We start from the raw sequence: 27,650 nt of genomic DNA on the forward strand, positions 1-27,650 counted from the left end.
GGCGCCTTGGTTTGACCCAAGTGCCCAGTGTTTTCTTTCCCCCCTTAGTGACCCCCTTGCAACTCTATTCTATTCCATTCTAACCACAGCTTGCATTTTGGGGGCCTTGGCCAGCTGACTGATGGGGTGGTTGGCCTGGACGATTTCACCCACAACAAAGAGCTGCGCGTCTGGCCAGGGTACGACTACGTAGGCTGGAGGAACAGCTCTTTCCCCAAGGGCTTCGTCGAGATGGAGTTTGAGTTTGACCAGCTCAGAGCCTTCACTTACATGAAGGTAAGCAAGTGTCATGGTTGGAGTCAGGTGCGGGTCAGTGACAAAAAGAATAAGTCACCTGAAACCAGTGCAGTTAATTCTTGATTTGAGGAAGCATAACTCAGCTCTGGCCTAGTGGTCTCAGCAACTCTTTCCAGGAGGTCTTGCCCCAATGAAGCAGTTGCCAGAGGGGAGCTGGCTGCAGCAGTAGCGGGAGACACCCTATATTCTTCAGCACCCTGTCTCCACTCTGCCTCTTGGCTACTCTCCCCTCCAGCCTCTGCTTCAGCCTCAGAGTTGGAGTCTGAACTGCTCTCTGCCGCAGCCTCTTCCTGTTCACTAAACCCTGTCGCCTCTCCTGCTGCTGACATCTCCCCCTTCCAGTCTGCTCCCTCTTCTCCATCTAACCACCCATCGTCATCCCACCAGCCTCCTTCTGTAGTTTTCAGATAGAGACGCTTTCTAACCTGGCCTTTAATGCTTGGGAACTGTGTAATAGGAACCCACCTTCCTCCTGTGACAAATAAGGAAAACCTGTAGCAGAAGCAGCTTTTTAAGCTCTGCTCCTTCCTCACAGGCACTGAGTTTCATGGGGGTGGGGCTGATGTCACATGCGTGATGTGCATTGTGTGTGTGTGTGTGTGTGTGACATCACGCATGTCATCATGGGTCTTGCACGCTGCTTGCGTGATGACTTTCGCATCAGGAGAGGCTGACCAGGCCTTCTTCTGATGTGACATTCATGCGCTGGTCTGCACAGCGTCTTCCCACACTTCATGGCCTGAGGTGGCTTCCCGCCAGGCCTCCTCTGTCCCCTCAATATTGCAGGTACTGGGCTCAATCCTAACAAACATGGGTGTGTGTGTATGGCTGTAGAGGCCTCAGGCCCATAGTGTTGGTCCACCTTCTCACAAAGTTAGGGGAGGGTTGTGGAAGGCCTCTGAGACTCATGGCCCTCTGAGATCTCATGGGAGCCTCCCAGAGGCCTTGCATGACCCAGAGCCCTGTAAGCAAGGTGAAAAGCTTAGAAGTCTTTTTTGTGTGCAGGCAAAACCCCATGGGACACCCCACAAAATCTCTCAAGAGGCTCCAAAGCCTGAAAAGTTAAGGGCCTCCCTTTCTATTTATTTATTCACGGTCCGTGTAAGCTTGCGATCGTGTAAGTAAAATGAGTGTTCAGTTGCGATCGACTTATAGACAATGATGGGGATGGCAGGTGAATAATTAGCTTGCTTCGAAATGGCCTCTCCTTTTGTCACCGCGCCTCTGACCCTCTTCTTTTCCTCCCGCTGCCCCAACCCAACCTCCCCGCCCATCCCAGGTCCACTGCAACAACATGCACACGCACGGGGTGAGCGTCTTCCGGCAGGTGGACTGCCTCTTCAAGCGCAGCCTGGCCACGGCCTGGGAGCCCACGCCTGTCTCGCAACAACTCGCCGTGGACGTGAGGGATCCCAGCGCCCGGTCCCTCACGGTGGACCTGGGAGGGCGGCTCGGCAAGTTCGTCCAGTGCCACTTCCACTTTGCCGGCGAGTGGATGCTTTTCAGCGAAGTTGGCTTTCTCTCTGGTGAGTTGGGGTTGGTTGGCTGGGCGCAGAGCCATGCAGGTGGAGAGTAGAAGAGGCTGAGCGAGAGTTTGAACCCTGGTCTCCCAGGTCCTGGCCCAGCGCTCTAATTGCTATGCCACAATTGTTGTTACAGTTATTTGTCGTATCCACTCCTTTCGTCACTTGGTTATCCTTCGCATTTCCTTTTCCTTCCAGATGTTGTGGATGACCCCTCCTTCTCGGCCTCAAGCCGCCGCCCTCCTGTGATCGCTCTGCCTCACCCCTCGGGCCACGACACTCCCATCTCACCGGCTCTGGGTTCTGCGCAGAACGAAAAAGCCAACATTGGCTCAAACCTCACGCTCCAAGGTGAGTAGCGATCAAACCTGAGAGCAAAGCTACTTAAGGAATAATTTCACCCACCCTGAACCCAAACTTCCACCTGTTTCAAAATGGCGGCGCTCGGAGGCCATGAATGGACTTTATTATTATTTTTCTCTGTTTCTTTTTAAGATCTGGAAAGTCAAGGGGAACCAAAATCAGGGCAGCCCATTGCAAAGGACGACAACAGCAACACCTCCATCCTGATTGGGTGCCTGGTGGCCATCATCCTTCTCCTATTGGTTGTCATCTTCCTCATCCTCTGGCGGCAATATTGGCAGAAGATCTTGGGGAAGGTAAGCTGGGCTGCATCACGGGAAGGATGATGAAATGGGTGGCCATGGTTTCGATGGTCCCAAATTAAGGTGGTCTTACCGCTTCGGAGTGGGCAACTTAAAAATCCGCATCTGCTTAAGTGCGTTTAAGAGCATGTAGAATTAAGGTTCGCTCCCCTGTTGAGGAGCCCACCCGCTGCATCTCTGCATGACTCACTGATCAGGGTAGGGCCTCTCACTCAGTGGGAAAAGGTGGCTTTGGATGCAGTAGGGCACCTCCAGTTAAAAGGCTATCAGCTAGAAATTTCTCTGCCCGAGACCCTGGAGAGCCCCTTATCCTCACAACAACCCTGAAGAGTAGGTTGGGCTGAGTGATAGTGCCTGCCCCAAAACCAGCCCGTTAGCTTCATGGCCATGGGGCTTTGTATGCTGGAGCCTCGTCCGGAATGATACAGGCTTTCTTAGGTCTACTGGGATTCTGGGGTGCACTTGTAGGGCACCCTTAAAAGGCTACAAGGGGCACTAGGCCTCTTGGGCCCAGCTAACAGCCTACCTGAATGGGAAACATCTTCAGAATGTGCCCAGCAACTCCCCTACAACATGCAGAGGAAGATTGCTTATGGAGGGCACTGAGGACTGGCCACAGAGATCAAACAAACATGTTTGTAATTACAGTGGGTTAAGAACTTAATTCGTTCTGGAGGTCTGTTCTTAACCTCAAACTGTTCTTAACCTGAGGTACCACTTTAGCTAATGGGGCTTCCTGCTGCCGCCACACAATTTCTGTTCTCATCCTGAAGCAAAGTTCTTAACCCGAGGCACTATTTCTGGGTTAGCAGAGTCTGTAACCTGAAGCGTCTGTAACCTGAGGTACCACTGTATTTATTAAATGTATGACTGAGGGCGGGGGGAGTCTTTTGGGGCAGCTTGTCTGCCAATACCAATCTCCTCATAAAGTAGCCTCTGATAAATTTCTGAGGGACCCAGCTTGGGATCTACCACTAGGTAGGCCGAGAGAGAGCCAATAGTTCTGGAATGATCTGAGGCGCAGGAGAATCTGTGGGGTTAAAGTCCAGGGTAGGGTCCGAAGACACAGAAAGTCAGCACCTTGAGGAAGCTAAACAAGTTTGGGTTGGGTCAGTGCCTGGTGAGCGGCCACATGGACAACACCATGACAGGAAGACAAAGTATAAATAAAGGGATGCATGTCAAGACTCCCCTCAGTTTCTCGAAGACGAAGTAGAATTGGGAGAATTAATGCCTTGAGGGCCTGAGCAATGTGAGGCTCGCTGTGTATAAGCACTTCTGTCATGGCCTCTCAAGCAACTGACGCTTCCATGCCCCTTAGGCGCAACGCCGCATCTCGGATGACGACCTCACCGTCCACCTCTCGGCGCCAAGCGACACCATCGTCATCAACAACACGATGGGCTCCCACCGGCACTCGAACCGCTACGAGCGCATCCACTCGGGGGAAACAGAGTACCAGGAGCCCAACAGGGCCCGCATGAAACTGCCGGATCTGCCCCACAGCGTCGAGAACTCCGGTGAGGGGCCGGTTGTGGGATCTGGGGGAGGGCGGAGCTGAACTAAAACAGGGGGACGTGGTGATTTTGCAGAAGAGAAGGCCGAAGCTGTTGAGGGGAGCAGGGAGCGAATGGTTGAACCGTTGGTCAAGGCTTTTGTAGGGGTGGCGTTAGACGGGAACGTCTGAGGGTCAGAGCAACCCAAATTCCTCATAGACACCTAGGTAAGTGGTCAGAGCTAGGGAGCCATAGAAAACCTCCGTTCCTCCACAGGATCTTCGTACCATTGGCCTATCTAGACCAGCATTGTCTACCCTGACCGGAAGTTGTCTGGGGTTTCCGATAACGTTTTTCTCCCAGTCCCTACTGGAGGGATTGAGCAGAAGTGACCTTCTGCATGCAGCACAGGTGTCCTGCTACTGAGCTGTTGCCCTTTGCCCAGATCATAGGGCGATTCTTCCCTGCCTCTTTTCGCTTGTTCAAGTGAACATTCTTGTTCTTGGGGTGTTGAATTCTCAGCCCAGCACCAAATTCCACACTTCTGCGGTATGTTTGCCGAAAGCTCAGAGCGGACTCGGCCCAGCCGTTGGGAGGTGTGGGAGACTGCTGCTCGCCTCGTTTCGTGCTGAAAGGGACCACAGTTGCTTAGGAAGAATCTTGACCTTCTGTCAAAGCACCAAAGTCTCAGTAAGGAGGGGAAGGGCTGCACCTGAAGGGCAGAGTGCGTGCCCCACAGTTTAGACAGGGGTCAGCAAACTTTTTCAGCAGGGGGCCGGTCCACTGTCCTTTAGACCTTGTGGGGGGCTGGACTATATTTTTTGGGGGGAAATGAACCAATTCCTATGCCCCACAAATAACCCAGATATGCATTTTAAATAAAAGCACACATTCTACTCATGTAAAAACACCAGGCAGGCCCCACAAATAACCCAGAGATGCATTTTAAATAAAAGGACACATTCTACTCATGTAAAATCATGCTGATTCCTGGACCATCCGCAGGCTGGATTTAGAAGGCGATTGGGCCGGATCCAGGCCCCGGGCCTTAGTTTGCCTACCCATGGATTAGGGAAGTTCTCCGGCATCTCCAGATAGGGCGGTGAGAGACCCCCTGTTTGAAAGCCCAGGGAGTTGTTGCCCGTCAGCTTAGACAATACTGAGTCATATATAACTGGTGTAAATCTGGCTCCTACAAACATCTTGGGAAAACGTGCAAACCAGGTGAAATATTTCGTATTGACGAATAACCGTTTAGTAAAGTGGTTGGCTTCGATTGTTGGGTGTTCTAACCAACTGCAGAGAAGAGTAAAAACAACAACAACAGCAACTAAAACTTTCCCCCTCAATTTCCTCTTCTTCTCCTCTCAGTAAAGGGGTTGATTATTCTGTGATGTTTCAGCCCTGCCTACCTGCTTGCTCCTGTTGTTCATTGAGTGTTGTTAAAACAGCGCATATATATATATATATATATATATATATATATATATATATATATATATTGGGGGGGGGTGCAATTAGCCTCCAAGTAGAAGGAATGAGAGAAAAATGAATGTGGATTTGAACTGACCTAGCACAGTTCAAAAGTTCGAAAGCACATTAAACGTGCAAGTAGATAAATAGGTACTGCTCCAGCGGGAAGGTAAACGGTGTTTCTGTGCGCTGCTCTGGTTCGCCAGAAGCGGCTTAGTCATGCTGGCCACATGACCCAGAAGCTGTACAATGGCTCCCTTGGCCAATAAAGCGAGATGAGCGCCGCAACCCCAGAGTCGGTCACGACTGGACCTAATGGTCAGGGGTCCCTTTACCTTTACCTAGCACAGTGAAACTACTTATTTAACACTGTAGAATACTCAATAAAAGGGCCTGAAAAAAATTAATAGTGTTTTTTACCTGGCACCAAGAAGGTGTTAAATTCAAAATCGGGGTGTCACCACCAAAAAGGCTCTCTCTCTCTTTGCTAGTCTGATGGGTGGTGGGACCCCGGGGAAGGGCCTTCAAGGCATCTCTTAATGTACACGTTAGCTGACCTGGGAAAAGCGAGTCTCACAGTACTTGAGACCCAAACAGGCTTTTTTTAAATATATCTAGGAGGGTTGTAATGTATTTCTGTTTTTCCGAGTTATCGTTTTAGGTGCTCGCATATTGATTTATTGAATTTATATCTTACCAGGATTGCAAACAGATACACAATTTGAGAGTGAAAACATTCTAAAATAATCTTAAAACAATTACAGTTAAAAACATTGAAAAGCAGTTACCGTTAAAAACCTATTGAAACCACTTGCAGGTTGTTGTTGTTGTTTTTATAAAAATAAATAAATTAAAAAATTAAATTCTTCCACCCAGCGATTTCAGGGCTTTTCAGCAACAGTAATCTTCAGTCAACAAGTGCTTGGGGAAACAGGAATGTTTTCAAATTCCTCCTGAAAGTTAATAAAGGCAGAGACGCTTTATGATACTGTGAAGAGATATTTATGTTGGGAACAAGCCAAAACTACCACTTTGTGGTTAAAAGGAAAGGGGGTCGTTAATATTTTATTTTTATTTCCCATTAGAGTAACAAACCAGAGACAAAATGCCTTTAATAAACGACGACAAGGCAGGCCTTTTAAACGTGGATTAAAATTCACCACATCATTAAAGGAGAGCTTTACTGACTAGTTTCCCAACTGAAGTGTGCTGCTTTATTGCGAAATAAAGGCAGCACTGCCAGCCACTATAATTCTGTAATGTATTTAGACACCTCTTTTACTGGTGGAACACACTGCTAATCTTATGCAAGGGTCTCTTGGAGTTCACTTCAGCAATTCCGGCAAGCAATGGCTCAGATTGTGCAGCCCCTGTGATTACCGTATTTTTTGCTCTATAAGACTCACTTTTTCCCTCCTAAAAAGTAAGGGGAAATGTGTGTGCGTCTTATGGAGTGAATGCAGGCTGCGCAGCTATCCCAGAAGCCAGAACAGCAAGAGGGATTGCTGCTTTCACTGCGCAGCGATCCCTCTTGCTGTTCTGGCTTCTGAGATTCAGAATATTTTTTTTCTTGTTTTCCTCCTCCAAAAACTAGGTGCGTCTTGTGGTCTGGTGCGTCTTATAGAGCGAAAAGTACGGTAACATCTCATAATAATAGAACAGCTCTCTAATTGTGTGGGGTTTCTTGGGATGTCTAGAAGGCTGGGCAGAAAGGGGTCTGGGTGTCCAAGGCTTGTGGGAAGGAGATGTAACAACAAAGTAAATGAGCCCAACGTCACCACAAACTTTTAGGGGTTTTCTTGGGGGGTTGCTTGCACGTGTCAATACAATAAGCTGTGAACTGATAGCAATACAATATGCTGTGAACTGCTGGGCTTTTGCTGTGAACTGTTAGCAAGCTGTGAATGTCTGGGTGACATTCAAGGAAGGAAAGAAGGAAGCAGAGTGTTTTTAAAAGGAGCCAGGAATCAGTGGCCCAAGCTATATGTCCAGCAAAACCATCACAAGGGCCTATATCGATTCATACAGCAGAATGGTGGGCTAGCTTTTATAATGCTTCATTGCATAAAAGGAGCCCTTGCAAGTAGAGAACTAGCACACCAAGAAGAAGGCTAGGTTTCTCTCATTATGTGCTTGTTGTCCTACATGCAAGGAAGAACCTTTTGCACGCATTAGCATTTGATAACGTGACACTGCCTGTGGTTATGAGTGGTGCAGTCAATAATAATAATAATAATAATAATAATAATAATAATTTATTATTTATACCCCGCCCATCTGGCTGGGCTTCCCCAGCCACTCTGGACGGCTTCCAACAAAATATTAAAATACAGTAATGCATCAAACATTAGAAGCTTCCCTAAACAGGGCTGCCTTCAGATGTCTTCTAAAGGTCTGGTAGTTGTTGTTCTCTTTGACATCTAGGAAGTCTAGGTCTAGGAGGGACTACGTCATTTTGATGGGTGTTTAGCTTTGCTCAGTGCTTTTCTGTTATCTTGAGAGAGGGAAAAACGGAGAGGAGAACTGGGAAAGGAAGCCAAAAGAACATCTGAAAAAATGAAAAATATGACGAGGGAGGGAGAATAAGGATCCTGCGTGTTCTCCGCTCATTTGAAGAGTTTGGATTTGATATCCCGCTTTATCAGTACCCGAAGGAGTCTCAAAGCGGCTAACATTCTCCTTTCCCTTCCTCCCCCACAACAAACACTCTGTGAGGTGAGTGAGGCTGAGAGACTTCAGAGAAGTGTGACTGGCCCAAGGTCACCCAGCAGCTGCATGTGGAGGAGCGGAGACGCGAACCCAGTTCACCAGATTACGAGTCTTAACCACTCTTAACCACTACACCACATGTTGCAACTGTGGCTGCCCCTTCCGACCATTACCGCATTTTGTTCTGTGCCCATTCCATGGTCACTGTGTGTTCAACACATACACACTCCACCCTGCAGAGAACCCCACATTTCTGCCAACTACCCAGAGATTAGTTACAGTTGTAGCCCGAGGCCTAGTTTACAGAAACGAGAGCCAAGTTGGCGAAGCTCTTCTTGGCCTACACCACTTCAGATTGCCGGAGGGAAGGATCATTTGGTGAAAGTGCTCTCCTGGAGTGTGACATGAAACCCCTGATGGATGGTTAGTCCAGAAACCCCCTCGACATTTGGTTTCTTCCACCTCTCATATCAGACAGGGGATATTTCCCAGCCCAACCGGGAGATGACAGGAATATAACAACAACAACAACTATTATTATTATTATTATTATTATTATTATTATTATTATTATTTATACTCTGCCCTTCATGGCCAGAGTCGGGCTCAGGGCGGCTAACACCAATAAAATCACAGTAAAAACATAATAGGGGAAAAAGAGGGGAGGGGGAGAAAAAAAAACCAATTTAAAATACAGGTTAAAATGCAATTTAAAATGCAGCTTCTTTTTAAAGTAGCTGATAAATCAAGACCATAAGGGGAGGGAAACATAAGGGTCAGACCAAGTCCAAACCAAAGGCCTGGTGGAACAGCTCTGTCTTGCAGGCCCTGCGGGAAGATGTCAAGTCCCTCAAGGCCCTAGTCTCTTGTGACAGAGCGTTCCACCACATCGGGGCCAGGGCTGAAAAGGCCCTGGCCCTGGTTGAAACCAATCTAACCTCCTTGAGGCTCGGGACCTCCAAAGTGTTGTGGACCTTAAGGTCCTCCGCAGGGCATACCTGGAGAGGCAGTCCTGTAGGTACATGGCATAGCTGTCAACTTACCGATTTGAAAATAAGGGACCAGCAGCCTCGAAAACAAGGGATCAGCAGCCAAAATAAGGGATTTTAGTCAACCAGCAGCCAAACAAAGCCTCAAGCGGTGGTTCCCACAGCGCAGCATTCCGGCAAAGGGGATGCAGCAAGGAAAACCACCATCACTTCTCTGCTGGGAAGCGCTGAGCAAAGGCGAGTGCCCAGGCAATGTGGCCGATTTGATTGGCACAAGGTATGCAAGCTCCACCCCCCATTTGTCTCAGACTCCTTATTCGGTGAGCAAAGCAGCCAAGCAACACAGTTGGAGCCTCCCTCCTCCCTGGCTGGTAGGGAGCGAGGGAGAGGAGCTGCTTCCTTTGAAACCCGAGAAATTTGCGGGATATCATCAATCCGGGATAGCAGCGGGAAACGGTGCTGGGAGAAGGGAGTTTGCCGCCAAATAAGGGACGGTTGACAGCTATGGTACATGGGTCCTAGGTCGCATATGGCTTTAAAGGCTCTACTGGCTTCATTGCAAGGACTTTGAGTGAGTTAGTGCAGGAGGGCTGGACAAGACTCCTTCCTTTTCTCCGAAGCGCTAACGATGGCGTGTCGCCATTATTATATTACACGTCACTTGGTGTCTGTGTCTCTGGCTGTTGTGTTTGGGACGAGAGCGCCCCGGCAAGGGACAGGGATCCCTAAAGCGCTGCCTCTTCTCTGTGTCACGCCTTCCCTTCCGTGTGCGTCCTTCCATCCGTCTGTCCGTTCCTCATCCGTCCCGTTTGTTTTCTCCGCCCGCCCTCCCCGTTCTCCCGACAGCTCTGCTGCTCAGCAACCCGGCTTACCACCTCTTCCTGGCCACTTATGCCCAGCCAATGGGAAGGCCTGCTTTGCCGCCACCCAACCGGGTTAAGCCAATCAACACCAATGGTAAGGAGGGCGGCCAAGCTCGTGTGGCGCGACGGGGGAAAAACCTGGGTGGCCACATTCCAAGCTGAGAGAACCTTCTGCCTACTGCCATTTCTCCCCCTCTCCTGCCAGGGGGCGCTGTCTGTCTCCATCTCTCTTCCCACACACCATATGTCTGTCCCCAGTTCATTTCCCTCTTGTCTATCCTGTGCATGGCTAACCTCTCTCTCTCTCTGGCTCAGACAACGTTGCAACTTTCCGCTTTGCAGGTTCTGCGACGCAGCAGCTTCCGGGGTGGCTGGAGGGGGGGCGAGGATTTGCGCAGGGTCCCTTCTGCCCAGTGCTGAGATCCAACTGGCTCTTTGCGTTTGACCCGGCTGCTGGGTCCCTGCAAAAAGCAGCTATCCTCAGGGCGGGGCAGATAACCTCACCGCGTTAGCTGGGCGAAGTGGACTCGCTCCATGTTTCCTTATCCCTGTCTTTCCTTCCCACAGCTTGTGGCGCTGACTACATGGAACCGGAAACCGCGGGAAGCCAGCCAGGCTTCCAGAACAACGTCCCGCATTACGCTGAAGCCGACATCATCAACCTGCAAGGGGTGACCGGCGGGAACACCTACGCGGTCCCGGCTATCGCGGTGGACGCCCTCGCCGGAAAGGACATGGCGCTGGGAGAGTTCCCCCGGGAGAGGCTCGTCTTCAAGGAGAAGCTGGGCGAAGGGCAGTTTGGAGAGGTGAGTCCATCCGTAGGTGTAGAAGGATGTTTTTTAAGGTGATGAAGGCTGCTGTGGATGATTCTTTCGGAGGGAAGGCGGGATGGACAAAACAGTAGAGCACAAGGGGGAAGAAACGCAGGAAATGTACAGTGGTACCTTGGGTTAAGTACTTAATTCGTTCCGGAGGTCCGTTCTTAACCTGAAACTGTTCTTAACCTGAAGCACCACCGCTTTAGCTGATGGGGCCTCCCCCTGCCGCCACACTGCCGCTGCACGATTTCTGTTCTCATCCTGAAGCAAAGTTCTTAGCCTGAGGTACTACTTCCGGGTTAGCAGAGTCTGTAACCTGAAGCGTCTGTAACCCGAGGTACCACTGTACATTTCACTGAGTCAGACCTCTGGTGCACCAACTCTGCATTGCCTCTGTCAGGGGCAGCCAAAGTGGTTCTCTCCACATCCTATTGAATTTATATACCACCCTATACCCGGAGGTCGCAGGGCGGTTCACAGAAAAGATCACAACATATATGATCAGAATAAAAACAACAACCTAATAACAGCCCACACCCCCTCCAGGGGAGGTCTGGAGGGTGGCAACACAAGAACGGGCCTTTTTGGTGGTGGCTCCCTGCTTGTGAAATGCACTATCCAGGGAAGCTCGCCTGGTGCTGTCATGACTTAACTTTAGGCACCAGGCAAGAACTTGGGCTTTTGGTTATCTGTGGCTGCCTTGAGTGGGTGAGATATTTTAGCCCTGCCTTTTTAAAATATGAATGAGCTTCCTTGCTTTGTTTTTTATGCTGGTTTAAATGTATGCTTTATTTCCATTCGCGTTAACTTTTGTAACAAATCAGCTAATTAGTTTAATCCTCTTCACTGGCTGTTAGCCATGCCATCTGAGGCTGATTAGAATTGGAGTACCAACAACACTGGAAAAGCACAACATTGCCTTCTCCTGGCCTGGCTGGCAGTAGCATCTTTTCAGAATTTCAGCACCCCGGGAGATGCTGGGGATTAAACTTTGGGACCACCACTGACCTACTCCCTTTCCGATAGTCAATACTGCTAAAGTGCAAGGTTTAAAAAAATTATTGAGAAATATCATATCCTGTGTTACAGACCTGAGAGGATCTCAAAGCAGCTTGCAAATGATTCCTAAAATAAAAACCATGCTCAAATCTACTACAGCAACAGAAATTGTATGCATGGAACCGAAAATATTCAGACAGCCTTTCTTGCCCTCGTCCTCCTTCCCTGGTGTCTCTGTGCTGTGTAACTGACATTCCTTAGTTAGTCAGCCCTATAATTAAGCACGTCGCCAAGGCTCAATAGCTCCTAGTGGGCAGTTTTCTTTTGTGGGGATACATTCATCAACCTCTGCTTCTTAGTTTACACGTACTTTCATAATAATAATAATTTTTATTTATACCCCGCCCTCCCCAGCCATGACTCAGGGCGGCTAACAAGCAATAATAAAAACAAGTTGAATGAATACAACTTAAAAACAAGATTAAAATAAAACATTAAACTATTGAAACATTAAAATGCAGCATCATCACAGGAAGAGAAAGGAAAGAGAGAGAGGGGGAGGGAATCAAATTGGCTCCAAGCCAAAGGCCAGGCGGAACAACTCTGTTCTCGCAGGGCCCTGGTCTCATGAGGCAGAGCGTTCCACCAGGCCGGAGCCAGTGTTGAAAAGGCCCTGGCCCTGGCTGAGGCTAATCTAACTTCCTTAGGGCCCGGGACCTCTAGGGTGTTGCTATTTATGGACCTTAAGGTCCTCCGTGGGGCATACCGGGAGAGGCGGTCCCGTAGGTATGAGGGTCCTAAGCCATAGGGCTTTAAAAATGTCAGGCGAGAACATGCTAAGTGATGCTGAGGTTTTGCACTTGGAAGACTTTCCGTCTGCTCGGGACAAATCTGTTTCGCAAAGCTCCTCTGTTTATGACCTACACCACGTTCTGAAGCAAGAGTAAATAATAAGCTGAGGGCCTAGGGAAAAACAAGGCCAGGAAAGACGTAACAGTTGAGAGTCTGGGAAGCTGGCCCCCCAAGGGTAGAGATGGCCTGTGCTCTCCAGGTGTGGCTGGATTACAACCCCATCATACCTGAGCATTGGTGATGCTGGCTGGGGCTGATCTTGAGAGCCACAAGTTCCCTGCACTTATCATAGAATCATAGAGTTGGAAGAGACCACAAGGGCCATCGAGTCCAACCCCCTGCCAAGCAGGAAACACCATCAGAGCACTCCTGACATATGGTTGTCAAGCCTCTGCTTAAAGACCTCCAAAGAAGGAGACTCCACCACACTCCTTGGCAGCAAATTCCAGTCTTTGGCTTCTGGCCCCTTTTTTTATTTTTTATTTGGAAAGGATGGTGGGTGCTGTGAAGCCCAGTGTGAATGAATGAATAAACTTTATTTGCATAGCCAACAGGCCATAGCATCAAAGGACAAACAACAGAAGTACATTACAAATATAATTAAAATCTTGTGACCGATTAAAACCCTAGGTAAATTAATAATCTCAGTACTTAAAACTTGGCAGAAGTAATAAAATAATAGTAATAAAACATAATGATAATAATCATAAAAACCCAGGCGAGAAATCCGGGTGACCACGCTGATATCATTCAGATACCAGCTCTCAATCTCATTGCTCTCTCGATAAAATTGGCAACCTTCTCTGTTGTCAAGCTGTTCTGATCGGCTAGAAGTGAGCACAATTTGGCTTCGCAAGAGCGGCCGGGGATGGCCGATAGGAGCGGCGTGATGGTCTCGTCCCTGAGATCTTTATATAGGGAGCAAGACAAGAGAACGTGTGACGCCGTCTCTACATATCCAGCTCCACAGGGGCAGAGCCGGTTCTCAAATGGGATTTTTTGATATCTACCTTCGAGAACAGCTGACGGTAACATATTTAGTCTGGCCAGTGTAAAGGCCCGCCTAAGTTTTGGAATGGTTAAGGTAGACAAATAAGGTGCCCGAAAATCAAAATGGGAGGGGGGCAGATAAGCGTACCAGGCACTAAATTTCTTAATATAGGCCAGATTATTCTGCTGCTCAATATCCTTCAAGCGCTGTTCGATAATGGTTTTTGCCTTGGGGAGACCCACTTTCAGGAGATGCTGTGCTTGTAGGCCACATGTAAGTAGTTTTTGATGCACTGCTTTGGACCACCGACTTCTATGAGCGTCTCGTGCTACTAGAGGTAATAGTCCGGATGGGTTTAAATTTAAACGAAGCCAATAGTTGAATGTTCTTATCCAGGTCCGGGTCTCGACGGAGAGGAGGCCGGTCTCCAGCCGTAGGGCCGCATTTGGTACGCATGATGGAACGGCTAGAATCTGTCTTAGGAATTTAGACTGGACCGTTTCGAGTGTGCGGCAATGATTTCCCGTCCAGATTTGGGCCCCGTAGAGTAGTTGTGCCAAGGGTTTTGCTTGAAAGACATCCAAAGCTGCTGGGATATGTCTGCCCCCCTTCGTAAAGTAAAAGCGAGACAGTATTTTGACGCTTTGAGATGCTTTTTCCCTAGCATATTTATGGTGGGCCTCCCAGGCCCCTGTTGACTGGAAAACTACTCCGAGGTATTTGAAAATTTTGACCTGTTCTATTGGCTGATTGTCCATCACCCATCTGTGATGTCTGTGTCTCCTAGCGAAGACCATGACTTTAGTTTTTTGGTGATTAACTACCAATTGATCTCCCCTGCAGTAAGCTGAGAGTTCTCTTAGTAGCCTTTTGAGGCCTACTTTAGTTCGTGATAAGAGAACCGCGTCGTCCGCATAGAGGAGCACTGAAATTGATTTTTCGGCCAGTTTGGGGGCATGGAACTCTGGGGATGTTAGGTGTTTGACCATGTCATTGATATATAAGTTAAATAAGGCTGGGGCTAGAATGCAACCCTGCTTGACTCCTTTGGTGGCTGGTACAGGGCCAATTAGTTGCCCGTTTACTGAGGCTCTTACATATAACTTGGAGTCTTTATATAGGCTTTTTATCAGGAATAGTAGTCTTTTGTCAATGTTGGTAGCATTGAGTTTCGCCCAGAGTTTGATTCGTGAAATCGAGTCAAAGGCCGCCTTTAGGTCAATAAATGCTGCGTATAGAATCCCACGTGTTTTGTTGACATATTTGTCAATGAGATGTGCTAGTACGAAGCAATGGTCTATTGTTGTTCTGCCCTGTCTGAAACCGGCTTGCTCCTCTGCCAGAACTGCCTCAGTTTCCATCCAGTCGATTAGTTTAATGTGGAGGTGTTTGGCGTACAATTTGCTGGGAATGGGGAGGAGGCTGATGGGTCTGTAGCTCGCTGGATCTGCCATAGGACCCTTTTTATAGATTGGGATGATTACTGCCTCTGTCCAGCAACCAGGGATTATGCCTGTTGAATCAATGTATGTGAATATTGACGCCATTATGGGAGCCCACCAACTGGTATTGTTCTTCAGGAGCTCTGCTGGAATGTAGTCTATGCCCGGGGCTTTGTTGTTTTTCAGTTGGGCAATTAGTTTCCCCACCTCCTCTATGGAGACAGGAGGCCAATATGGTAAATTCTCAGAGTAGGCACTTGGATCGTTGTGCTGAGCTTTGTCATCATAGAAGAGGGTTTGGAAATATTTCATCCACTCCTGGGGTTCTACAGTGCATGTGGGACCAGTCTGTTCTTGGCCCAGGATCCCCCTAATGGTACGCCAGAAGGAGGTTGAGTCTTTGTCATTCGAGGCCTTCACTAGTCTACACCAGGCCATTCTCTCGGCTTTTTGTTTTTTTACCTTTAATAGCTGTTTGTAATTTCGTCTTAAGTAGATGTAGGCCATAAATAGCGAGGGTGGGAAGCCCAGTGTGTGTGGGTGGGACATATTGTTGTGTTTTTGCTTAAGGTAAAAATATCTGGTCACTGGGTGGAGCCACAGGTCAGTTGGTGGGGCCAAAAGACAGGTTACTAGTGCCGAGTTTGGAACGTCAGGTGTGGAGCTTGGCGAGTTTAGGCCACAAGGGGGTGGAGCTTAACTGATCAAGGGAATGGAGTCAGTGGAGGGGGGGAACCCCTCACAATCATGTGCAGTTTTCACAAACTTACCTGATTACAAAACCTGAGCTAAAATACTGAATGGGCAGGTAAAACACCCAGCAGTTGGCAACCAGAGTTGTTGAGTTGAGTTGAGTTGGCAACCAGAGCCAGGCTGGTGTAGTGGTTAAGAGCGGTGGACTCACAATCTGGTGAACCGGGTTCTCTTCCCTGCTCCTCCACATGCAGCTGCTGGGTGATCTTGGGCCAGTCACACTTCTCTGAAGTCTCTCAGCCCCACTCACCTCACAGACTGTTTGTTGTGGGGGAGGAAGGGAAAGGAGAATGTTAGCTGCTTTGAGACTCCTTCGGGTGGTGATAAAGCAGGGTATCAAATCCAAACTCTTCTTCAAGTGCATTTTCATGTGAAGGGTGGGAATGTCACAACCGGCCCTGCTTGCTTTGCGATGGAGCCACGAAGTGATGGAGAAAGGGGGGGGGGGGGGAGATGAGGCTGGTTTCTTGTTCTCTTCCTTCCTCCCAGAGTCACCAGGTTTGTTTTTTTCCCTTAAAAAGGTTCACTTGTGTGAAGTGGAAAACCCGCAGGACCTTCCGAGCCTGGAGTTCCCCTTCAATGTGCGCAAGGGGCGTCCTCTGCTGGTGGCCGTGAAGATTCTACGCTCTGACGCCACTAAGAATGCCAGGTAAGTGTACAAACCTCTCTGCCTCTGTGTGTGTGTGTGTGTGTGTGTGTGTGTGTGTGTGTGTGTAGTTTGGTATCCTGATCCTCCATAAAATTTGCCCAGGCCTCATCATCATTTTTAATTTGTATACCGTCTTTCTATCTTATTATACTCAAGTCAGTTTACAAGCTGAAGGAACAAAAAATGTACATCTTATAACAATCCAATGCAATACAAAAATGTGATAATAAAACCACCCAAGTTGGTGGCTGCCAGCTGCCTCCTGTGTGGGCAGATTCCACAGTTTAACTCAGGCATAGGCAAACCCGGCCCTCCAGATGTTTTGGGACTACAACTCCCATGATCCTTAGCTAACAGTGGTCAGGGATGATGGGAATTGTAGTCCCAAAACATCTGGAGGGCCGGGTTTGCCTATACCTGGTTTAACTGAATGGCTAGGCCCTCTTCTGGAAGAGATTGATCTAACCTCACGTTCAAAACATCTGCTAATGTGATCTCTGCAATCCTGGGCCCTGTCACTTGACTATTCCCCTCTATTCTCTATATCTTTATTCTCCCGCTTCCAGTTTTGTTCTGACTTGCCTTTGAGCAGGGGCTGATGTGATTTGAGGGATGTGGTTGTCCCTGGCTGGGCTGCGGGCCCTGAGTTAGGCAGGGACCTAACAGCTAGAGTCTGCCCTTTGACCACCATTATCTCACCTCTTCTGCTTGAAACCAGCCTGGGAGATGCTATGAGTGGGGCACCTTGTCACAAGTGCTGAGGCAGGACTTCCCAAACGTTTCTGGGCAATTGGGATTTTGCCAGTTGCCTAATTTGTACCAGTTTGCAGAATTCGGGCTTCACGATTGCCAGATATGGGCTCAACCAGAGCCAGGGCTTTTTCGGCCGTGGCCCCGATCTGGTGGAACGCTCTGTCACAAGAAACTAGGGCCCTGTGGGACTTGACATCTTTCCGCAGGGCCTGCAAGACAGAGCTGTTCCACCAGGCCTTTGGCCAGGGCACAGCCTGACCCCCTCCTTTGGTAATCCTCACAGAACTCTAGCCCAATGGTTGCCATTAATTTGATTTTAAATTGGTTTTATAATGAATTGATTTTAGAATGCTGTGTTACTTTTATTGTCGTTAGCCGCTCTGAGCCCATCTTCAGCTGGGGAGGGCGGGATATAAATTTTACTTCACTTCACTTCACTTTACAGTGGTACCTCTGGATACATACGCTTCAGGTTACATACGCTAACCCAGAAATAGTGCTTCAGGTTAAGAACTTTGCTTCAGGATGAGAACAGAAATTGTGCTCCGGCAGCATGGCAGCAGCAGGAGGCCCCATTAGCTAAAGTGGTGCTTCAGGTTAAGAACAGTTTCAGGTTAAGTACGGACCTCCGGAACGAATTAAGTACTTAACCCGAGGTACCACTGTATTTTATTTTATTTTAGTCAGGTTTCGCCAACCCCCCCTTTTTTTTGCACCTTCATCTTTCGATCTGCAGAACCCTTTTATTTGTTTATCCCTGACAACTTCTTCTTCTTGCCTGTCAAGGAACGATTTCCTGAAGGAGGTGAAGATCATGTCTCGCCTGAAGGACCTCAACATCGTCCGGCTCCTGGGCGTTTGTGTGAGAGATGACCCCCTGTGCATGATCACAGAGTACATGGAGAACGGAGACCTCAACCAGTTCCTCAGCGGACACGAGATGGAAGACAAGCTGGGCGGGAGCCCCAGCGGGAAGCCGACAATCGGGTACCGACTCCAAGTTGGGGTAGCTCAGTCAGTAAAGCATGAGATCTCAAGGTTGTGGGTTCGAGACCCACGTCGGGCAAAAAGATTCCTGCATTGCAGGGGGTTGGACTAGATGACCGACCCTTGTGGTCCCTTCCAACTGTGATTCCATGGCAGCAGAATCCAACCCGTTTTGCCTTGGAAGTCCTGCCCTGATGGCGTCGGTCGTCAGGTGTGCATTTCAGGTGCAGCAGTTATTTTTCGGACGTTTCCGAGGCGAGAGGTTAACAGAGACACTACCCTTTCAGATTTTTTTTCCAGCATTTGCTTCTGCATTTAAGAGGGCCGTTAGTATTTTTAAGTGGTAGAAAACTATTGTGTATGGCAAGCCGGTGCCTAAACAGTGTAGCTTGTGGATTCGTGAACAAGGCTTTGTAGCTGAGCATTTTAAAAGCAGCTACCTGAGTCTTTAATTGCAAAGGATGAATTTCAATTTTGAAGTCTCTGCGCGCGTTTCAAAATACGTGTGGCATCTTGTTCTCCCCACTCTGCTCCCCGGCCAAGACCTACCAAAGTAAAAAGTCCTGGGCCAGCCAGCAAAGAGTGAGCTTTGATGTTCCTCTGGATCATAGCTGTCAACTTTTCCCTTTTCTTGCGAGGAATCCTATTCGGAATAAGGGAATTTCCCATAAAAAAAGGGAAACGTTGACAGCTATGCTCTGGATTCACAATTCACTAAAATCTTGAGGGAAAATTCCGTCCCATTCAATTGCATCCCAACTTGATTGGTTGCGTTCCCTGGAGGCCAGCTGCCCAAGTGTCTGATGGGAATATCACTTGCATCTCTTCGGTCTCAGGGGAGTGTTCCTGACGTGTCTGTCTGTCTCTCTCTCTCTCTGCTACTTAGCTATCCTACCCTGGTCCACGTTGGGGCCCAGATTGCCTCAGGAATGGCGTTCCTTGCCTCCCTCAACTTTGTGCACCGAGATCTGGCGACGCGGAACTGCCTGGTGGGCGAAGGCTTCACCATCAAGATTGCTGACTTCGGCATGAGCCGGAACCTCTACGCTGGGGACTATTACCGCATCCAGGGCCGGGCAGTGCTGCCGATCCGCTGGATGGCTTGGGAGTGCATCCTCATGGTGAGAGCACCGCTTAATAATACTACTACTAATAATAATTTACTATTTGTACCCCGCCCATCTGGCTGGATCTCCTCAGCCACTCTGTGTTTTTTTTCCAAAAAAATTATTAGTTTTCACAATATTATAAACAAACGAACAAACAAACACACACACAAGACAAACAAACATAAATCATAGCCTTATTGAAAATTACAGTTATTAACTTTGCTAAGTGACTTCCTCGCTTCCCCTTGGTTGAATTTCATTGCATGTCTTTTTAACGGTTTTCCAAATCCCAATTTTTATGAAATTTAACTTAAACATTAACATCCTTAAATCTTCACCTTACAGAATTAAACATATTAATTCATCACTTAACATAAATAAAATCCTAAGCCCATCAAGTATCTGCAAGCTATTTTCAGTTAGTTTAACTTAACAAATTTAACTAAATAACCATTAAATTTATTCCGCTCCTCAGCCACTCTGGGCGGCTTCCAACAAAGATTAAAAATACATTTAAATATATATATATATATTTATAAAGCGGGGGTAGGAAGCCTGTGACCTGCTGGGTGTTGCTGGGCTACAACTCCTCCAACAAGATGCAGAGAGAGCCAAAGGTTTTTCCCACGCCTGCTTTGAGGGTCGTCTCATACGCTTTGCCCTTCTCATTTGCCTCTCCTCTGTTAGTTGCCGTTTCTCTGTTCAAAATGGAGTCGCTTTCAGTGGCCGGCAAAAACAACCGAAAGTTTGCTATGTTAAAGACGGACGGTCTCGCCTGCACTGTGCACACCCCTTTTTTAAAAAGGCACGGCTTCCCTCAAAGTACCCTGGGAACTGCCGTTCGTTAAAGGTGCTGAGAGCTGTGGTGGGGCTCCTGTTTCTCTCAAAGAACTTCAATTCTCAGAGTGGTGGTCAGGAGTGAGCCGGTAGTAAACCACACTGTGCAATTTGGAGTTAACACTTAATTCTGTTGGAAGCCTGACTCCTCTTCCCCTCATTCCTCCCACCCTCCTGCTCCAGCTTCTGCCGCTCTGATTCTGCCACTGGATCTCCCAGCTATTTATTTATTTATATAATTTTTAATCAAATTTCAAAATATCCATTTAAACAACCTTAAATCAATGACTTCCCTTCTTCTCTTTCTATGGTTCATTTTGCTTACCATACATCCCTGCATATTTTACATGAACTAAACCATTCAGTAATCCATCGTTACATCCATCAAAACTTATTTACAGTGGTGCCTCGCAAGACGAAATTAATTCGTTCTGCCAGTTTATTCGTTCTGTGAGTTTTTTCGTCTTGCGAAGCACCACTGTGTATTGACGGTTTCCCATAGGAATGCATTGGCTGTTTTAAAAAAAAGGCGCAAGACGTTTCGTCTTGCGAAGCAAGCCCATAGGGAAATCCGTCTTGCGAAGCAACTCAGAAAACGAAAAACTCTTTCGTCTTGCGAGTTTTTCGTCTTCTGAGGCATTCGTCTTGCAAGGTACCACTGTACGCTGTTGAATTTATCTTGATGCTGCCAGCATTTTTAAATGAACACAATTTTCACCCATATATCCAGTGAACATTTTTCAGTCTTCTTTAAACGTACATTCTTCTTGTTCTCTTATTCTATATGTTAAATCTGCAAGCTGTGCACAGTTTAAGTTCTATAACAACAACAACAACAATAACAACAACAATTTATTTATACCCCACCCATCTGGCTGGTGGCTCCCACCCAAATATTAAAAACACAATACATCATTAAATACAGCATTAAGTTGCCATTATTCTTTGGTTGGGACCTCACTCGTTTTCCACTGGGCTAACAAAACACAGGCCGCAGTAGTGGCATACATAGTCTTTTTTGACACCTGGGAATTTCCCTCTGAATGATGCCCAACAAAAAGGACTGAGTCCTCCCAGCTCATTATTCCCTGTTCCCTCTTCAACTTCCGCCACTTCCTCCTCCCAGTCTCCTCCCTCTGGCCACCCATCGTCGTCCCACCACCAATTCCCAGGCTCTGAGTCTTCTTTCCCCAGCTGTTTCCTGCCACCATTCCTTTGCAGTCCAGCATGACAGTGGTTTAACAGCCATTGCCTCTTCCCAGGGAACTCTGGGAACTGTAACTCTGCAAGGGGAACAACCCCTCAGCACCTTTAACAAACTACAGTTCCCTGGATCCTTCACAGGGAGCCATTACTGTTTTAAAGTGGCGGGACACGGCTTTGACTGTGAAGATGGGGCCTAGGTCTTCCAAGTGCTTGAGGTAAAGGGACCCCTGACAATTAAGTCCAGTCGTGAATAACTCTGGGGTTGCGGCGCTCATCTCTCTATAGGCCGAGGGAGCAGGCATTTGTCCGCAGACAGCTTCCGGGTCATGTGACCAACACGACTAAGCCGCTTCTGGCGAACCAGAGCAGCGCACGGAAATGCCGTTTATCTTCCCGCCAGAGCGGTACCTATTTATCTACTTGCACTTTGACGTGGTTTTGAACTGCTAGCTGGGCAGGAGCTGGCACCGAACAACGGGAGCTCACCCTGTCGTGGGGATTCGAACCGCCGACCTTTGGATCGGCAAGCCCAAGGCTCTGTGGTTTAGGCCACAGCGCCCAGTGCTTGAGGACGAAGGCAGAAAGTGAGGGATGAACAGGGTGGGGAGTGCCAGGACCACCGAGGGAGTAAATGTGGCCTCTGTTATTCACCTTCCTGCTCTGTTTCCCTCAGGGCAAGTTCACCACAGCCAGCGACGTCTGGGCGTTCGGCGTCACACTTTGGGAGGTGCTTATGCTGTGCCAGGAGCAGCCCTACAGCCAGCTCACCGACGAAGCCGTCATCGAGAACGCCGGCGAGTTCTTCCGGCACCAGGGCAAGCAGGTAACAACAACCAGGGAGCCTGGACGGAAGTGATGACTTCTCCAGGAATCTGTGCCGCTGGGGTGGGTGGAAGGCAGATCAGGAGCTATGAGAAGATTTCTGGGTGATCTGCAATAAGATCTGGGTTCCTCAACATGGCACCTATGCGCACAATAGCACTCTCAGACACACAACCCTGGGCACCTGCCCTTCCATTATTATTATTTTTTTAACTTGATGGATTTGGGTGTTTTCATTGGTTCATTGGGAGGTTACATGAACACTTTCGGGGTCTCTGTTTTCTTTTGTGTTACCTTTTTTTTTTGAGAGAGAGCATGCATTCTGAGCACCGCCAGTTTTCTTTCAGTGAAACAGGTTATTTCCTTTCGCCGCAGCGGATTATTAGATTTTCAAATGAGCCCCTGTGCTCCAAAAGGGTTTGGGTTTCTCCTGCAATGGATCACCAAGGATTTCTGACTCCCTGTTGTTTAGCCATAGCGACAACAACGCCACCACCAGCGAAAGCTTTCTGAACTTCCTTCTGCATGAGGCGGCTGAGATTAGAGAACGCTTGGGGGTAGAACCACGAATGTTCTTTTTGTGTGTGACAGGATGTGGGGATTTCTTCATGCTAGCCACATCCACAGCCCTGGTCCTGTTATTTACATGTTCCTGAGTATGTGCTTAGAAGCTCCTGTCCCTTCATGCTGTAAATGTCACCCCCAACACCCAGACACTAGCCCTTCCCTTCTAATCCGGAGCTCCTCCTCTCAATCCACCGGGACCCTCCCCCAAATTGGACTCCTCCCATGGGCCCAATTTCTCACCCCCCCCAACCTGCCCCTCCAGTTCTCCGAGCTCCTCCCATTCCTCCTGGTCACATGACTTGCCTTGTAACCCTCCCTTTCTGCCTCCCTCCCCAGGTCTATCTCTCTCGTCCTCCTGCCTGCCCGCTGGCCGTCTATGAGATGATGCTGAGATGCTGGGCGCGAGAGGCCAAGGACCGCCCCTCTTTCCAACATCTGCACCGCTTCCTGGCTGAAGATGCCCTCAATATGGTGTGAACCGAATTGGGGGCGGCCAGCGGAGATTATGTTTAAGGACTCGGTTTGCGCCACAGAGACTGCTGAGGGAGGAGGCAGGGTGTAACTCAAGAGGGCCTCAGGCTCTGGGGTGCCTGCGGGGGGGGGGCATCTTGTCTGCCCATCCTTGACTCAGCCTTGGTTGGTCCACCCATTGCCCTCCATCCACTCCTCAACATGACATTCTCTCTCTCTCTCTCTCTCTCTCTCTCTCTCTCTCTCCCTCTCCCCAATTGCTCCATCACTCTCTTCTCCTAATCTTTAACCGTCTCTCGAACATCTCATGATTCAGCATTGCCATACATTTCTAACACATTTCCCCTTCTCTGTTTTCTGGCCTACCTATTCACATACGGACCCAATTCTCTTCTCGCCGTGGTCCCTCTTCCTGTCTGATGCAATTCTACTTTGATTCAATCGATCTGCCTTAATCTGAACAAACCTCTCCAGTACCCACATGTTGGCTGTGTTTCCACTGCATTCGTTTCATCCGCAAACCTTTTCTGTTATTCCCCTGTATATCCAGGTTCTCAAAGTGTGAGTTGAGCCTCCCACTAAGGCAGCACGGGTTGTTGTTCTTGGGGTCTGCTAGAAGGCCTTCCCTAACCTCGTTTTATCAACGTTGCGCCAGGTGACAACAAGTCTTCTGATTGGCCAAGGAGACAGAATGCTCATCCACTCGCTTCCATCTGGGCAGTGTCCCTGCAGCTAGGACAGATGGCTAAGTGTATGGACTTGGAAGACCTGGATTCAGATCTTATCGCAGCCATAAATCCACTAGGTGGCCTTAATTAACCCTGTTCCCTTGGCTATGGCCCCTCAGCTGCAGTATCAAGGGAGGGTGTATAATGACACCGGCCTACTTTACAGGGTTCCTGTAACCATTATTGAGATAAAGCTATGTAGGACACTTCTGAACACCCCCCCCCCCAAAACTAAGAATGAATTCCATTCTGAACTTCATTCTATTGGGCCAACGTGACAGTGCTGTGATTATGAAGGGTTTTTGGTGGAGCCGCACCTCTTCCCCCAAGGACCATGAAACACCAGGACCTCGCTGGCCAAGGTCCCAGAGCGAGGTTTAAGAGCCTGAGGCAGGTGTAACCGTCCCCACCTGACCAGGTAGGATATGGGCGACTTTACAGACCTCCAGCTGTGGATCCTCATTGACTCTCTCTGTCTCTGTGTGTAGGTGACTGCCCCTCAATACAGCCCATCATGCCATATGGATTAGGAAGAGATGTGCCTACGTTCTAATACGTTCTCCCGTGTGTGTGTGTGTGTGTGTGTGATTTCAGGAGGGGCTGGAGAAGCCATCTCCAAAATCCCGTTTTTGATGCAGAAGCTTGATGGATGCTCCCATCCTCAGACATTTGCACATAGCAGTAGGCAGAACAACCTCATTCCAGGGTCTCTTAGAATCGTGGAATTATGAGTCTTTTCTGCTGCAATACGGGGGTCTTTTGCGCAACTTGGGGCTCAAACCCACGACCCTGAAATTTAGAGTCTCATGCTCTTCTGACTGTGCATATTCCAGCTATCTTGGGAGCAAATGGTTAGTGTTAGTTAGGGGGTGTCTGGAGGGGAAAACAAAAAATTTTCCCCCATCGCCACAACCTTGGAGGCTCAGTATTTTACCCTTTGAGAACTTGGTCTCTGTTCTCTTTCCCGCCCATTCATACCTTTTCCCCAGAGAGCGTCACTCTCTTCCCTGCCATTCCTTCCTGAGAAAGTTGGGGGTGGGCGACTCCACACTTGGGGGGCTACATTTCTGCCTTTGAGTTTCATTCACAACTGGACTGACACTGGCTGAACCAATAAGGACCCTTTGTTCTGAGCACACTGGGATTAACTGAGCACTGCATGTTTGGAGAGGCTGGAAGAAATGATTTCGAGGGTACTTTGCTAATCCATTGTAGCTGGGAGAACCCAGTACTAGCTGCTCTGTAGGGGTAAGTGGGGTGGGAGCGGGGGGATACCTCTTGGTCTTGCCCACTTCGATGAGGAAAAGAGGCAGGAGACCAGGCTGGCAAGATCTGGCGAGGCTTTGGGCTGGGTACAATCATGGCCCAACCTCAAAAAGGGAATTGACCCCGGGTTTCCAAAAGGGCCGGTTTTCTGTTCTCCCTTAACCACGTGCCACAGATCCATGCCATGCCTGGCTCTCCTCTCCTCCTGAATTCATTTCCCCTTCCTTTCCTGGAGACTTGAGGTGACGTGATTGTAGATACTGTACTGCACGAAGCAGTGACAAAGGGAAGCACTTTTCCAAAGCAAGCAGAGGTGCTGGGGGAATCGATCAGTTCCCCCCCCTTCCTCTCTGCGATTTCATTGTGGAGACTCCCCCGAAATCAGCACCACGGTCGTGCTCAATGGCAGTGGGATCTATCCGCATAGAAGCCTGTGCTTCGATCTGTGCTAGATCGGGGGGTATCTCTACACAGGAAGTTCCTCTTAACAAGTAACCCATGCAATAAGCTTTGCCAATGCCCCGTTTAGTGGGAAGGAGAGGGAAATAATGTTTTTTCTTCCTCCCAGGGTTGTTGGGTTTCCTAACTAAAGTTAAAAGTAGCATTTCCCGTCGACTAAGAGCGGATCCGTTTCATCAAGCGTCTTTCAAAATTTAAAGCTTTTTGAGTAGATAGTTGCAGAGAGCATTTAAGTTAGGGGGTGGCAGATTATCAAAGCAGTAACCAAGAGAATACAAAGATGGCAATTAAATCCACCAAGCACCGTCCTTCAGAATCGATGCCGGGGCAGTGCAAGCCAACCTCTGTTCACTCAACGTTCCACTTAGTTCACTGGGGCAAACGCCCAGGTCCATTTGCAGGGGGTTTGCATCATAAGCCCCATCCCATTGTTTTCAATGGGATATACACCACAATCCTAAAATGTTCAATCACGAAGGAAGTCCCAGTAAGTTGAAGGGGGTTTTCTTTCAAGTGAGCGCACATAGGATTGCAGCCTTAGTCATGACTTGCTTCTGCTTAACGAGGACAAACTAATTTTTTTAATTACATATTTTCAATGGTGTGAAACGACTCATCATAACTAGATGTATATTTCTATTTCAAGAAATTTCAGGGGCACGTTATGCCCGGCGTTACTTCTCTGATTTGTTGCCTCTACGCAATCTTGTCGAATGCCTTTTTTTGTGTGCGTTTCCCTGGGGAATACTTGTAGCTGTTTGCGTCTTGTTTGTACTGTGCATCAGGATGTGTATATATTTGAAAAGCAGGAGAAAAAAGACAGAATTTTTACACTAATATATAGATGTTTGGGGGTGGGTTTTTTTTTTTTTTTTAGTCCTTTCCATTTATGTGGTGAATAAAGCGCTTTGCATTTTGTACAGTCCTTTTGTCAGAGTTTGTCTTTGAATCAGGGTGGGGCTGAGGGAGGGGAATGTGGTGGGAAGAGTGGCAGTACTTTGGCCACTGTGCCTTCTCACTTATGATGGGCCATCACTCAGAACATCCAGCTTGCATGGTTCAATCCTTAGCAGTTCCGGAGAAAACTGGAAAGGGCCACACTCTGACCCTCTGGAGAGCTGCTCGTCAGTGTCAAGGAAGGCAGCTTCCTAGTGCCATCTCAAAGGCACCATTATTATGTCCAGTGCCACAGCAGCAAGGCAGGGGTGAAGGACGAAATGATGAATGAATTGAAATGCAGTATTTGGTAGACCAACCATGTCGACATCTCACTTATTAGCCATTACTTGACCACATGCTAGAAATATCCAACCTGTGCTGCTGATAGAAGTACTGCGACTCATGCAACACGTTGGCGATTAATATACACAGAACAATTATTATACATACTTTTATCAACCTTCTGAGAAAAATATAAAACATTAAACAAAGCCACAAAGACTTGCGAACTACCCAGCCAAAAATGAACTTATAATGTCTGGTTTCAATAGATTTTTCAAATGCTTAACTCGGTCTTTTAGATACAGTGGTACCTCGCAAGACGAAAAACTCGCAAGACGAAAGAGTTTTTCGTTTTTTTAGTTGCTTCGCAAGACGAATTTCCCTATGGGCTTGCTTTGCAAGACGAAAACGTCTTGCGCCTTTTTCTTAAAACCGTCAATGCATTCCTATGGGAAACCGTGCTTCGCAAGACGAAAAATTCACAAGATGAAAAAACTTGCGGAACGAATTAATTTCGTCTTGCGAGGCACCACTGTAAGTTCATGAAGATACCAACAACAGGTAAGTTCGGTGTTATTCACAATACCGAGAGATGCTAGTAGAGTTGTAGATAGATGTTAATAAAGTTGTAGACAATAAAGTTGTCTTTATTGGGGCCCTTTAACTGGGGCTTGCAAGTAGCACACTCCCAAGATAGTTTCCCAG

The 27,650-nt window shown here is 48.1% G+C and overlaps 1 protein-coding gene across 7 annotated transcripts in view; it reads left to right on the plus strand.

Moving 5' to 3' along the window:
* The window catches only part of DDR1 (discoidin domain receptor tyrosine kinase 1), a 106,599-nt gene extending 79,950 nt beyond the window's left edge, over positions 1-26,649 (plus strand). For 4 of the 7 annotated variants that reach the window (XM_083424894.1, XM_083424895.1, XM_083424892.1 and 1 more), the window contains exons 7-17: positions 90-276; positions 1,577-1,823; positions 2,019-2,171; positions 2,316-2,479; positions 3,807-4,005; positions 10,583-10,821; positions 16,392-16,519; positions 18,059-18,259; positions 19,146-19,380; positions 22,085-22,234; positions 23,137-26,649. In XM_083424894.1, the coding sequence (XP_083281020.1) occupies positions 90-276; positions 1,577-1,823; positions 2,019-2,171; positions 2,316-2,479; positions 3,807-4,005; positions 10,583-10,821; positions 16,392-16,519; positions 18,059-18,259; positions 19,146-19,380; positions 22,085-22,234; positions 23,137-23,277 (2,044 nt within the window). In that variant the 3' untranslated portion in view covers positions 23,278-26,649. Of the gene's footprint in view, positions 1-89; positions 277-1,576; positions 1,824-2,018; positions 2,172-2,315; positions 2,480-3,806; positions 4,006-9,998; positions 10,110-10,582; positions 10,822-16,391; positions 16,520-18,058; positions 18,260-19,145; positions 19,381-22,084; positions 22,235-23,136 lie in introns of all 7 variants that reach the window. The other 3 variants (XM_083424891.1, XM_083424889.1, XM_083424890.1) reach the window with 1 other exon arrangement.
* The last annotated feature ends 1,001 nt before the right edge of the window (positions 26,650-27,650 follow it).

This window comes from Podarcis tiliguerta, assembly GCF_965153285.1.
Source record: "Podarcis tiliguerta genome assembly, chromosome: 2".
Taxonomy (NCBI): Eukaryota; Metazoa; Chordata; class Lepidosauria; order Squamata; family Lacertidae; genus Podarcis; species Podarcis tiliguerta.